Raw genomic sequence first — 12,056 nt, 5'->3', positions numbered from 1 at the left:
AAACCGTGCCTTGTGATTTTTTTTTTAACTCTATTGGGATACTACAGAAGTTATGCCCATAAGACATAACTTTACCCCGAATAGGCATAGTTTGCTATGAAATCTTGCCTTGTGAATTTTTTTTTTTACTCAGTTGGGGTTCGAACCCAGAATGTTAGGACATTTTTGTCACTTTTTTAGTCGAAGGGCAAAAATTAAAGACCGGAAATTTGAGGGGCAAAAAATAAAGACCACCCCAAAATAAGGGCATTCCTGCGAATTGCCCAAACTATTTTTCTCGTGTCATTCTCTTGGACTTAATAGACTTGCGAGTCTCATAGAAATCAAAGAGGAAACTAAACCCAATTTCACCATCACTATCAGTCCCGAGCTCAAATTTGTGGCCTAATGGACTCCTCCACATAGACGGCGACGCATCGCTTCCATCCACTGGCACCGACGCAAAGAAGCGGCGCGTCTCATACTTCTACGAACCCACAATCGGTGACTATTACTACAGTTAAGGTCATCCAATGAAGCCTCACTGTTTCCGTATGCCCCACAATCTCATCGTACACTACTACATAGAATATTATTTTATGGATTATAAGCTAGCGTTTGGCCATAGATTCCAAAAAAAAAAAAAACTTGATTTGGGTGAAGTTTTTCAAGTTTTGAAAATGTGTTTGGCCATGGTTTTTCAAATATATTTCCCTTTTTGTTTTGAAAAATATGAAACATTACTTCTACCCATAAGTTCTAAAAACTATCAAGACTACCCAACCATACAAAACATACATACTTGCTAATCCCAGATTATGCAGAACATGATATTTTAATAAAAATTGCTAATAACACACTTACTAGCTACTTCAATTCAAATTACAATACAAAGATCCATCTGTTCAAGAAAAAAAATGTCAGTAACTAGCTTAGCTCGCTCACTTTATAGAAGATACTGCTTCAATTGTGAAAATATGATAGATACGACTTTAATAGAGGAACATGGTAGATAAAGTTAGTTGAGGTCATAAATAGATGAGTTTTTTTTTTTTTTTTTTATAAAATATAAAAGTTTGGGGCAGTTTTTAAAAGGCCAGAACATTGATCTTCGTCCAAAACATATTTGAGCTAGAATTTGAGATTTAAAAACAAATCTTCAAAATATGCTCCCAAAATCTATGGCCAAACAGGAGCTAAGAATGACTTTGTTTCACAGAGTGGAAGAAAAAGTTGTGAATAATTAAACAACACAAGCAATTTTTTTCAGTACTTCGCGTGACCAATTTAACGAGGAAATGATGAACATGATCCTTTACAATTTGAATAGAAGAAAATAATTCTGCAAAGATCTCTTATTGTGTAAAAATAAAAATCTCTTATAAAAAAATCATAAAACTAAAAAACAAATCTTTAAAACAAGTTGTCCCTCAATTTACTACTATATAAAAGAGACAATCAATGGGCTTTTGTAGTCCTCACAAAAGTTTTCAATAAAATGTCAAAATTTTCAATTAATTACTTGTAGATCATAATCTTGTTTTTTAAAGTTAAATTTGTTTTTTGTAGTTATGGTTGACTTTTCAAAAGCTGTCGAACCTCCTACCCTATTTTTTTTTTAATTTCCTATCTGGTGTTCGATATCCACATTGGAGCACGATTAATCTGGATTCGCGTCGCGCAGGGTCCGTTCGGGGAAGCGCTCCCTACTAAGAATTTTTCCAAACCCAGGCTCGAACCTAAGACCCCTGGTTAAGGGAGGAACAACCACATCCATTGCAAATTATTTCCCTATTACTTTCTTCTATAGATTTATCTATTAACCTAAAAAAAAATTCATGTCTTTGCTAGATTCTTGCTTCTTATTGCTCTCTCATTTTCTCCTTTTTCATTTGTTGCTTATTATAGATTTTTGCATGTAGGCATTTCTTTTACTTTATATTTGTATTTGAGGATTTCTTGAAAATTCGTTTACTTACATGTAAGCATTTTTTTGAATTTATATTTATACTTTAATGAGCTCATATGTGTTTAAAAAGATATTATTAAAATAATTTTCAGATAGTTTTAAAATTATAGATGTCATATAGTGTTGAAAATAAAGATAGTGTTATCAGTCAAGATCTGCCTATCTTTAAAATCTCTTGTTTGGTCAACTATATTTCATCTTTTCAACACAAAACAAGTTTGAAGCAGGGCGGAGTTAGAGTGTCGGCTACGGGTTTGATCGAATTCAGAAGTTAAAATATTAAAGGAATGAAATGAAATTTTTTCTTTTAGATATTAAAAATATACTTATTTGAAATTTTATTATTACTAAAATAAATTATATTTCTTTAATTTAAAATATCTATTTTTTTTATCTTGAGTCATAAAACTAGTTAATATAATAAGTAGAATGAATAATGTCAAATCTTGCTCATCTATCACAACTTGTAAATATTTAACTAAATATGAGGCAGAACATATGGCCAGTTGATCAAGTTTACTGTGTTTGACTAGTTGAAATATCCCGAGCCCCTACCTCATAAGCAAAACTACTTTATATCCTCAACCTATGCGCAATTGGCAACATAAATTTTGGTCAATGGATTTTCTTAAGCAATAGGCTAGTTTTTAAACTTTTTTTAAGTGGATTATAAGTTAAAGACTATTGGGTCTATTTTTGTAAATTATCCCATATAAAATGAGACGGACTATTTTTCTCGTGTCATTCTCCTTCCCTTACAAGTAAGTTAATAGCATCTCCTGGACTCATTAGACTGCGAGTAGTCTCATAGAAATCAAAGAGGAAACAAAGCAAACCCAATTTCATCGCTTCGAGCCCAAAAGTAGTGTGGCCCAATGGACTCCTCCACCGTAGACGGCGGCGCGTCGCTTCCATCAACCGGCACAGACGCAAAGAAGCGGCGCGTGTCATACTTCTACGAACCCACAATCGGTGACTACTACTACGGTCAAGGTCATCCAATGAAACCTCACCGTATCCGTATGGCCCACAATCTCATCGTACACTACTATCTCCACCGTCGTATGGAAATAAACCGTCCTTTCCCGGCGCGTGCTGATGACATACGTCGATTCCACGCGCCTGATTATGTTGATTTCCTTGCTTCGGTTTCGCCTGAGACGTTACATGACCATACACACGCGCGTCATCTCAAGCGCTTTAATGTGGGTGAGGATTGTCCTGTTTTTGATGGGCTTTTCGGGTTTTGTCAAGCGAGTGCTGGTGGATCTATTGGTGCTGCTGTTAAGCTTAATAGACAAGATGCTGATATTACTATTAATTGGGCTGGTGGGCTTCACCATGCAAAGAAAAGTGAAGCTTCTGGTTTTTGTTATGTTAATGATATTGTTTTGGGTATACTTGAGCTCCTCAAAGTCCACAGGGTATACACTTTTTTACTCTCTATTAAGTATTCTCGTTGTTTGTTTACGTTTTGAATTGATGAATAATTTCATTTAGACACTCCAACTATGTCCGGTTTGTATTAGACATTCGAACTATGTCCTGTTTCTATTAGACACTTTGGAAAAGGTAATGTGTGGGTTCACACGCGCTCATTATGTAAATAAGTTATTAATCACATAAAATATACCTCATTCTTTGATTATACACGTCAGCATAAATTAGAACGTGCACGAGGTTTTACGGCTTATTGAAACTAATGCGTATTATTAAAGGAGGTGATATATTTTAACTGGTTAACTTGTCTACATAACGGGCGTTTGAGAATATGCGCTAAAGATTTTCAATTTTTTTTTTTTTAATTTTAGTTGTTTCTTTACATTTTGAATTGATGTATAATTTCATTTAGACACTCGAATTATGTCCTGTTTTGTTTTAATTGAGCACCTGAATACATGATAAAATATTTCTTGTTATGTAGGTGTTCACAAGTGCTCATTACGTAAATAAGTTGTTAATCACATAAAATATACCCCATCCTTTGATTATACACATCAGCATCAATTAGAAAATGCATGAGGTTTTACGGCTTATTGAGGCTAACGCGTATAATTAAGGAGGTGATATATTTTAGTTGGTTAACTTGTCTATGTAATGGGCGTATGAGAACATGCGCTTAAGGTTTTCAATTTTTTATTTTATTTTAGTTGTTTCTTTACATTTTGAACTGATACATAATTGTGTCTTTGTGCTAAAGTGTTTGATATTGCATTTGATTACAGTCCTATACCTCTATGTTTCTATGTTTCTGATGCTTAACTCTTTGCTCTTTAATCAATTTTGAAATAATAAGTGCAGATATACATTGTGTTCAATCATATTTCGTTCCTTTTTTTTTTGGCTTAATACATGGACAGCCCATCAAACTTGCCAGCAAATTTCATTTAGATACTCGAACTACACCTTGTTTCAATTGAGCACTTGAACACATGATAAAATGTTCCTATTAGACATTTTCAATTCAAATTATGAAAACATTTTCTTCCAGGGAAAACATGTTTTCCTAGACAATGTTTTGTTTTATGGGAAAACAAGCGGGTTTCTAATTATTTTCTAGTGTTACTCAGATTAAGGTAAAAGGCTAGTAGATAGTATCGTCTATCCTTTCATATTAGTAGTCGCATTATCGCGATATAATTTCTTGTGCTTTGATTTCTGCTACCATCTGTTATTTCCTGTACTTTGATTATCTTATTTTATCTGTGATAGCTACTGCCCCTTTGCAAACTGCTTCATCATGGCTTAGTCGCTTTCGTTATTTTCATTTCCATATCGCTTTGAATTTTTTTGGCCTTATCTAACCTCTTTTTATGCTTTCTATTGAGTCGAGGGTCTTTCGGAAACAGCCGTCCTATATTGGTAGGAGTAAGGTCTGCATACACTCTATCCTCCCCAGACCCCACGTTGTTGTTGTTGTTGTTGACGCTGTTGTTGTTGTTGTTTGGTTAAGCAAGCAAAAAACCATTATACCAAGACCATCTATATGTAATCTAGCAAAACACTATGCGGGGGTGGGATGGGGTGGGTAGTGGTCGTTCGGGGGTCGCGGGGGGTGGGATGATCAAGGGGTGGGGATTGGGGGTGTTGGGTGAGTGGGGAAGAGACGTTTACGGAACTTGCTTTCCGAGAAAATTCGAAACGTTTTCAAGAAAATGTTTTCCTCCATTCCAAACACACCTTTAAAGGTTTGAAACATGTGTTTAATCTGGTTTTCATTTATCATTCTCTCTCTTCAATTTTTTTCTTTTTCTTTTTTTCTTGTGGTAATATATATTTCCTGATGGCTGTCAGAATGGAGTACATGAGTGTAATCCACAATATAGTTTTAGGTGAGATGAGACCATCTTGTACACCCTATTTTGGGTGAGGGTGATCGGGATTGGACGTTTTATTGAACTATGGAATAGAAGTGATGGTACCATCATGTACTTAATAAGGGTGCTTTGGACTTTCGGTAATAAAATTTTGGGTGTCAATATGGTATGTGGCCCTGCCCTTGTGTATAAGTTTCTGGTAAACCATTTTGAGTATGAAGAAGCCAACTAAAGGTAAGCATGATGCCCATGATTCATATACTTGTGGATTGGCTGGTTCAGATTGTAGCATTTGGTGTAACTTCAGAAAAGTTTGATGTGAAGGGAGTAAATGTTATGGACTATGGAAGCTTACCTATAAACTTGAATTTGACTTTGCCAAATTTATTCTGAAGAAATATGAAAACCTGACTATTTTCCTTGTATTAGCTGGGGCAGATCTGTTCCGTCTCTGTGGAAGCATTTAGCAATTCATAAGGATCAATCAAAAGAAATATTGACACGTTACAACCTCAAGATACAATCTAGTTCCAAATATATGTACACATTATTTGTTAGAATTCCTCTTGTTTTAGTACATCTCTAAGACTTCTAGGAAGTGGAACTTAGTTAGTCTTGATCAATCGTTATTTCTCTTCTTATGAAATATATCACTTATAGAATCTGGCTAATTTTAGTGTGAACGCAGTTGCATACAAGTATAAGCTATAGGTTTGCAACATCTTTTCCTTTGATTCAATCTTTAGCCTTGACTAGAGCTTGCTTTGAGTTACTCTTCCTCTGAGATGTTGAGTATTGCTCTGCAGCGTGTATTGTATATAGACATTGATATTCATCACGGAGATGGCGTTGAGGAGGCTTTTTTCACCACGGATAGAGTCATGACAGTGTCTTTCCATAAGTTTGGGGACTTCTTTCCTGGTACAGGGCATATCAAAGACATTGGTGCAAATCAAGGGAAGTACTATGCCCTAAATGTCCCATTAAATGATGGGATGGACGATGAAAGTTTCGGTAGACTATTTCAACCCACAATACAAAAAGTCATGGAGGTCTACCAACCTGATGCTGTTGTTCTCCAATGTGGGGCCGATTCACTGGCTGGAGACAGGTTGGGTTGTTTCAACTTGTCTGTCAAGGGCCATGCCGACTGCCTTAGATTCCTCAGATCCTTCAATGTCCCTCTGATGGTACTGGGCGGTGGAGGTTATACTATAAGAAATGTCGCTAGGTGCTGGTGCTATGAGGTCTCTCTCTCGTCTTCCCATCTTGTTCGTTTGCACCTGCTTTTCAGATTCTCTATCTATTACTACTATTTGTTTCAGAATATGTGCTAAGTTTCAACTGCTTTCCTTTGTTGCAGACAGCAGTCGCAGTTGGGGTAGAACCTGAAAATAAATTGCCTTACAATGAATATTATGAGTATTTTGGCCCAGATTATACTCTTCATGTTGAACCACACCCCATGGAGAATCAAAATTCACCTAGGGATTTGGAGAAGATCAGGTAATTTGACCATTGTACTACTTCCTGTAGTTTGAGGGCATTCCCATCAGCAGCTGTCACAAATGCTAACCTAATATATCTGGCAACATGTTTGTTAAACGACCTTTTCCTAGTGCATTTTATGCTGAACAAAGTTATGTTCATTTTCTTTTACTTTTCGACAGGTGACCTTAGTTGATAGTAGATTATCCATCAAATTGATGCCTCAGTGGTGTATATGAGACAGATTCTGCTATTCTATCTGTAACTAGGTTATACTAGTATAATACGATCCTAATCAGAGCAAGAACATCAGTTGTTTCTGTTTATTTTTTTGTTAATGACGGGCAACTATTTACTCTTTATGCATATTTTTGAAATAATATGCCGAGAAGTACATTTTCTCTCTATCCATAAGTTCCTCTCGTTCTTCTTTAAGCAACTGCTAAACTCAGGGGCAATTATTTCCCCTCGTTCCTTTTTTCTTCTATAGAGTAAATTGACAATTCTTTAGACATTACTTGACATAAATACTTGGTGGCTGCAGGAACTTATTGCTTGAGCAACTCTCACAATTACCTCATGCACCTAGTGTGCCATTTCAAACTACTCCTTCTACAACAGAAGTTCCAGAGGAGGTTAGTGGCGCCTTGATCATTAAATTACTACATGTATAGCCCCATCTTATTCTAGAAATTCGGATTGCAGAAAGAGCAAGATATGGATCGAAGGCCAAAACCACGGATATGGAATGGTGATGGTTATGAGTCTGATGCTGATGAAGATGAGAAGCCTAGACAACGAAGTTCCGATAGTAATCTTACTCCAGTAGAGTCATCTGACATGAGGTATGGCCTCAAGTCTCTTCACAAATTAGATGCTGCAACTTTTTCTAGTAAATGAGTGGAGAACAGTACTTCTGTGAAGCTTAAATATATGTGTTCTTTGAAAAATTGAGGCAACATAATTGGGAAGTCCTTACTTCGTAAGACTCTGGTATTTGGCTGACTATTATTAACTTGGTTTGCGCCTTAACTTGTAATTTGCAACGGAATGTTGTGAGACCAGCCTCAATCAACCATGGCTTTAGAGAAGATTTTGATTAAGCATCACAAAGAAATTTTATATGCAAGATTTAGTGCTTTTAAGAAATGAAAATTCCCTTCCTTAAAAAGCTGAAGTGCTGTGGCTTCTGATGCAGGGATGTTGACGACCAAGCCAATGTAGACGACATGGTTGATGATCGTCCCTAGTTCAAAGCTCTTCTACATCTTCCCAAATGCAATGACTGATAATTTTTCTGGGTTGGAAGTACAAGCGATGGTGACCTTCCCCTCTCTTCGAGCAATTGTTCTTATGTCTCTTATGCTGAAAATGGAACTAGAAAATCATATATGGGAAAATACGTGCTTGAATATGGCAATAGAGTATTATGGCCGAGCTCCAGTTTTGTGTTTGTTAAGAGATTAACGGTGTAGATTGTAGTTGGTTTTAGATTAGTGATTGATGAGTTAAATGTGCACCACAAAACAGACAGGGCACAATGTTCTTACGGATACTGCTGCTAAGATACAATTATGCGTGTCCTGTGAGTTATCCGTATAGTACTGTGGATTTATCCATGTACTTTTGACACAATGATAGTTTCGTCTCTTCTTTGAACAAGATTAGGTTAATCATTTTGGTTCCTTAAATAGAGGGTGATGATCATTGATCAGTCTTCTAAGTCGGTATCGTTTAGCTGCTAGTAATATCACAGGCAACTACATCTCCCGAAAGCTTGAAACGGTGAAACCTTACTGCCTATAAATGTTTAGATAACAAGGCTCTTTGAAACTTCACTAATATACCCTGAGGACATATGTGTTGTTGTCCTTGATTGTTTGAAAACTTGTATCTATTTTTCCTTAATGTAAATCGTTAACCAATTTACGTGTAGATTTCAGAATAAGTTACTAAAAAATTGTAATTTTTCCAATGAATTCCTTGTATTCTTATTCTGAGAAAGTTAGTCAAGAACAAACGCCAAAACTTCAAAATCCTTCCTATATGAGTTATATTTAAGGGACTTCTTATCCCCCAAAACGGCAAAAGTGGCATCTTTTTTTATTTTTTTTATTTTTCGCTTCAAAAAAGTAGAATCTACTTGTACATTTTGCCAACTTCAACATTTTGGGAGGTGCCATGAATTTATTAGCAGCACAAAACTTCAAAACCTCCATCCAAACCCAACCCTCACTTCAATGTCACCTCCTCCTTTCTTCCCTACCCATAATCTTCAAAATCCACCACAAACCTCAAAACCCCATAACTCTCAAATCCCACAAAACCCAAGCTTCAAACCACAAAAACATCACTCCCACAAGCCAACAACAACAACAAGAAGATGATGACGGGATCCCAATTGAACATGTCAAAACCCTAGTCAAATTCAAGTCAAGACACAACTACATCCGAGTTCTAGAAGTTTCTAGAAGAGCTGACCACCCATTAGCTGGTTCCAGGCTTCTTCTTCTAGATGCACCTGGTAACATCCACAGCATATCTTTCCTCTTTAAGTCAATCACAAACGCTTATTACGATGTTCTAGCAACTCTTCCACCAATATTACCACCTGGGCCATTAGGAATACTCGGGTTTGGAGCCGGGTCGGTTGCAAAATTGATTCTTGAAATGTACCCACAAGGTGTTATCCATGGATATGAACTAGACCCATCTGTAGTTTCAGTTGGAAGAGAATATTTTGGGCTTTCCAAGATTGAAAAAAAGTACCAAGATCGTCTTTTTATTTACATTAGCGATGCACTTAATGCTAGTGTGAAAGATGGATATTCAGGGCTTATAGTTGATTTGTTTAGTAAAGGGTGTTTGATACCTGAACTTCAAGACCCACAAACATGGGAAAAATTGAAAGGGAAGTTGAAGAAAGGTGGAAAGATAATGGTGAATGTGGGAGGGAGTTGTGTAGAGCCAGAGGATATGAGAAAAGATGGGAAAGTGATAATGGAAGAGACATTAAAGGCAATGAATGAGGTTTTTCAAGGTGAGGTTTATGTGTTGAATCTTGGAAATAGAAAACAGGAAGATAGTACTGTTGCTATTGCTGGTGGATTGCCTGATTTGGAGAAATGGAGGATGGCTGTCCCTAAGCCTTTGAGGTTTTATGTTGATATGTGGAACAAGTTTGGTGAATGATGAGTCTAATTTTTTCCTTCTAGGGATATTGTTTTTGTTTGATTTGTTGTGTGGAAATCAAAGCAATTCTTACATTGGGTCAATCCTTATAAAATCAGGATATGTTTTTTCTTATTTGGAAATTATAAAGAGTAAGAGTTAACTCATTTGTTTTCTTTTTTCTTTTAGCATTATACTTGAGTGCATTTTTCCTCTTTACCAAATTCCATAAAGAAAGTTAGGAGCGCTCTTAGTTTCCTTTTTTGCTACTAGGTAAGATGGAGAAAGATATTTCTACTATTGCATTTTTTGGGCAGAGATTCTAGTATTCTAGAGTACAAAAGAATCTAATTTCAGCATTTGTTGATCACTATGAACTCTGATAAAGCTTATAGATTCATAAAACAATAGAAACCATGACTGAAGTGTGGTAACTTCAAATTTCCCCGAGCCTTGAAGAGGAAATATATTTACATTAAGGTACACATTATCATGCCGTTGCACGGTTGCCCTTCAAAGGCACTGGTATTTAATTTTTGTACCTCAAATTGTGGTCTTTAATTTTTGTCCTTTCCCTAAAATTCAAAAGTTCTGAGTTTGGACCCCGGATTAGTGGAAAATAAAAATTCGCAAGACGGAGGTTTGTAGCAAAATTAGGCCTATTTAGGCAAATGTTAAGCCTTAAGGCAAGCTTTTACCCAAAATTAGGCCTCAAGGCAAATCTCTGCCTTAACCCTTAAGATAGACTTTTGCCCAAACTCTAACTTATAAGGTTCAAACTCTACCTTAAGGTATACTTTTTATCTAAAACTCGCCTGGCAAATTCAAAACTCTAACTTGCGATTTTTTTTTTTTTAATTTTTGACTGAACTAGGGTTCGAACCTGGAACTCATGAGTTTTAGATAAAGGATAAAAATTAAAGACCAACAATTTGAGGGGTAAAATTAAGACCAGTGCCTTTGATGGACATTCCGCGCAAAAAAAGTCAGAAGTATAGTGTAGTGTAGTGTTGTGTAGTGAGTAGTGACTTGTGTTGGTTTGTGGGCAATTCGCAGAATTGCCGGGTGGTCTTTAAATTTTGTCCCTCATATTTAAAATTTTTAAATTTTGCCCTTCGGCTAAAACCCATGGGTTCCAGGTTCGAACCCCCACTCAGTTAAAATTTTAAAAAAAAAATCGCAAGGTAGAGTTTAAATTTCGCTATGCCCCCACCGGCATACACTTGTGAAGGAATTACCAAAGTTATGCCGAACCCGGCATACTTATGCCTTATCGGCAGACTTGGCATAAGTATGCTGGGTTCGGCATAACTTTGGTAATTCCTTCACAAGTTTATGCCGGGTCCGGCATACTTATGGGCAAACTTTTAGTTAAGCCTTAACTAACAGTTTTTTCCTAGTTATGCCTTATGTGGCAGACTTTTAGTTAATGCATAACTAAAAGTATGCCCCATAAGGCATAATTTTTCCTTAAGACATAGACTTTGTCTTATAAGGCAAATTTTTAGTTATGCCTTAAGAAAAAGTACCGCCTTATAGGCATACTTTTAGTTATGCCTTATGGGGCATACTTTTAGTTGTGCCTTAACTAAAAATCTGTCCCATAAGACATAACTAGGAAAAGACTTAACTAAAAGTTTGCCCATAAGTATGCCCCCACCAGCATAAACTCGTTAAGGAATTACCAAAGTTATGTCGGACCCGGCATACTTATGCCAAGTCTGCCCATAAGGCATGAGTATGCCGGGTCCGGCATAACTTTGGTAATTCCTTAACAAGTGTATGCCGGGTCCGGCATACACGCGATCCAAACTTGACATTTTTTTGCGCGGATTGCCCTTCTTTGGGGGCTGGTCTTTAAATTTTGCCCCTCATATTTGTGGTCTTTAAATTATGCCCCTCATATTGCTGGTCTTTAATTTTTGCCCTTCGCATTGCAACTCTGAGCGTTCGCGCAGAAATCATGAGGTTCTGAGTTCGAACCCCCGCTCAAGCATAAATTAAAAAAAAAAATTACAAGGCAAGGTTTGGGTCGCGTGTATGCCGGACCCGGCATATACTTGTTAAGGAATTATCAAATTTATACCTGACCCGACATACTCATGCCTTATGGGCAGACTTGGCATAAGTAT

The 12,056-nt window shown here is 36.6% G+C and overlaps 2 protein-coding genes across 2 annotated transcripts; both read left to right on the top strand.

Moving 5' to 3' along the window:
• Positions 1 to 2,687: 2,687 nt before the first annotated feature.
• Positions 2,688 to 8,415, top strand: LOC132601610 (histone deacetylase 6). Its single transcript, XM_060314694.1, has 6 exons — positions 2,688 to 3,372; positions 6,072 to 6,512; positions 6,629 to 6,771; positions 7,298 to 7,388; positions 7,459 to 7,598; positions 7,952 to 8,415. Exons 1-6 carry the CDS (start codon positions 2,824 to 2,826, stop codon positions 8,001 to 8,003), a joined length of 1,416 nt encoding a protein of 471 aa, XP_060170677.1. The 5' UTR covers positions 2,688 to 2,823; the 3' UTR covers positions 8,004 to 8,415.
• A 142-nt stretch (positions 8,416 to 8,557) lies between these two features.
• On the top strand, positions 8,558 to 10,091 carry LOC132601620 (uncharacterized). The gene has a single exon (XM_060314702.1). It carries the CDS (start codon positions 8,935 to 8,937, stop codon positions 9,943 to 9,945), a length of 1,011 nt encoding a protein of 336 aa, XP_060170685.1. The 5' UTR covers positions 8,558 to 8,934; the 3' UTR covers positions 9,946 to 10,091.
• The last annotated feature ends 1,965 nt before the right edge of the window (positions 10,092 to 12,056 follow it).

Source organism: Lycium barbarum, chromosome 1, assembly GCF_019175385.1.
Source record: "Lycium barbarum isolate Lr01 chromosome 1, ASM1917538v2, whole genome shotgun sequence".
Taxonomy (NCBI): Eukaryota; Viridiplantae; Streptophyta; class Magnoliopsida; order Solanales; family Solanaceae; genus Lycium; species Lycium barbarum.
Note: the sequence above shows the minus strand (reverse complement) of the source record. Positions and strands in the feature narration are given on the sequence as shown.

Bases quoted from the DNA above. Each gene is read 5' to 3' on its own strand.
- LOC132601610 (XM_060314694.1), top strand. From the start codon at position 2,824: ATGGACTCCTCCACCGTAGACGGCGGCGCGTCGCTTCCATCAACCGGC. The intron at 3,373-6,071 runs GTATACACTTTT...ATTGCTCTGCAG, and splicing joins AGCTCCTCAAAGTCCACAGG to CGTGTATTGTATATAGACAT. The intron at 7,389-7,458 runs GTTAGTGGCGCC...TTCGGATTGCAG, and splicing joins CAACAGAAGTTCCAGAGGAG to AAAGAGCAAGATATGGATCG.
- LOC132601620 (XM_060314702.1), top strand. From the start codon at position 8,935: ATGAATTTATTAGCAGCACAAAACTTCAAAACCTCCATCCAAACCCAA.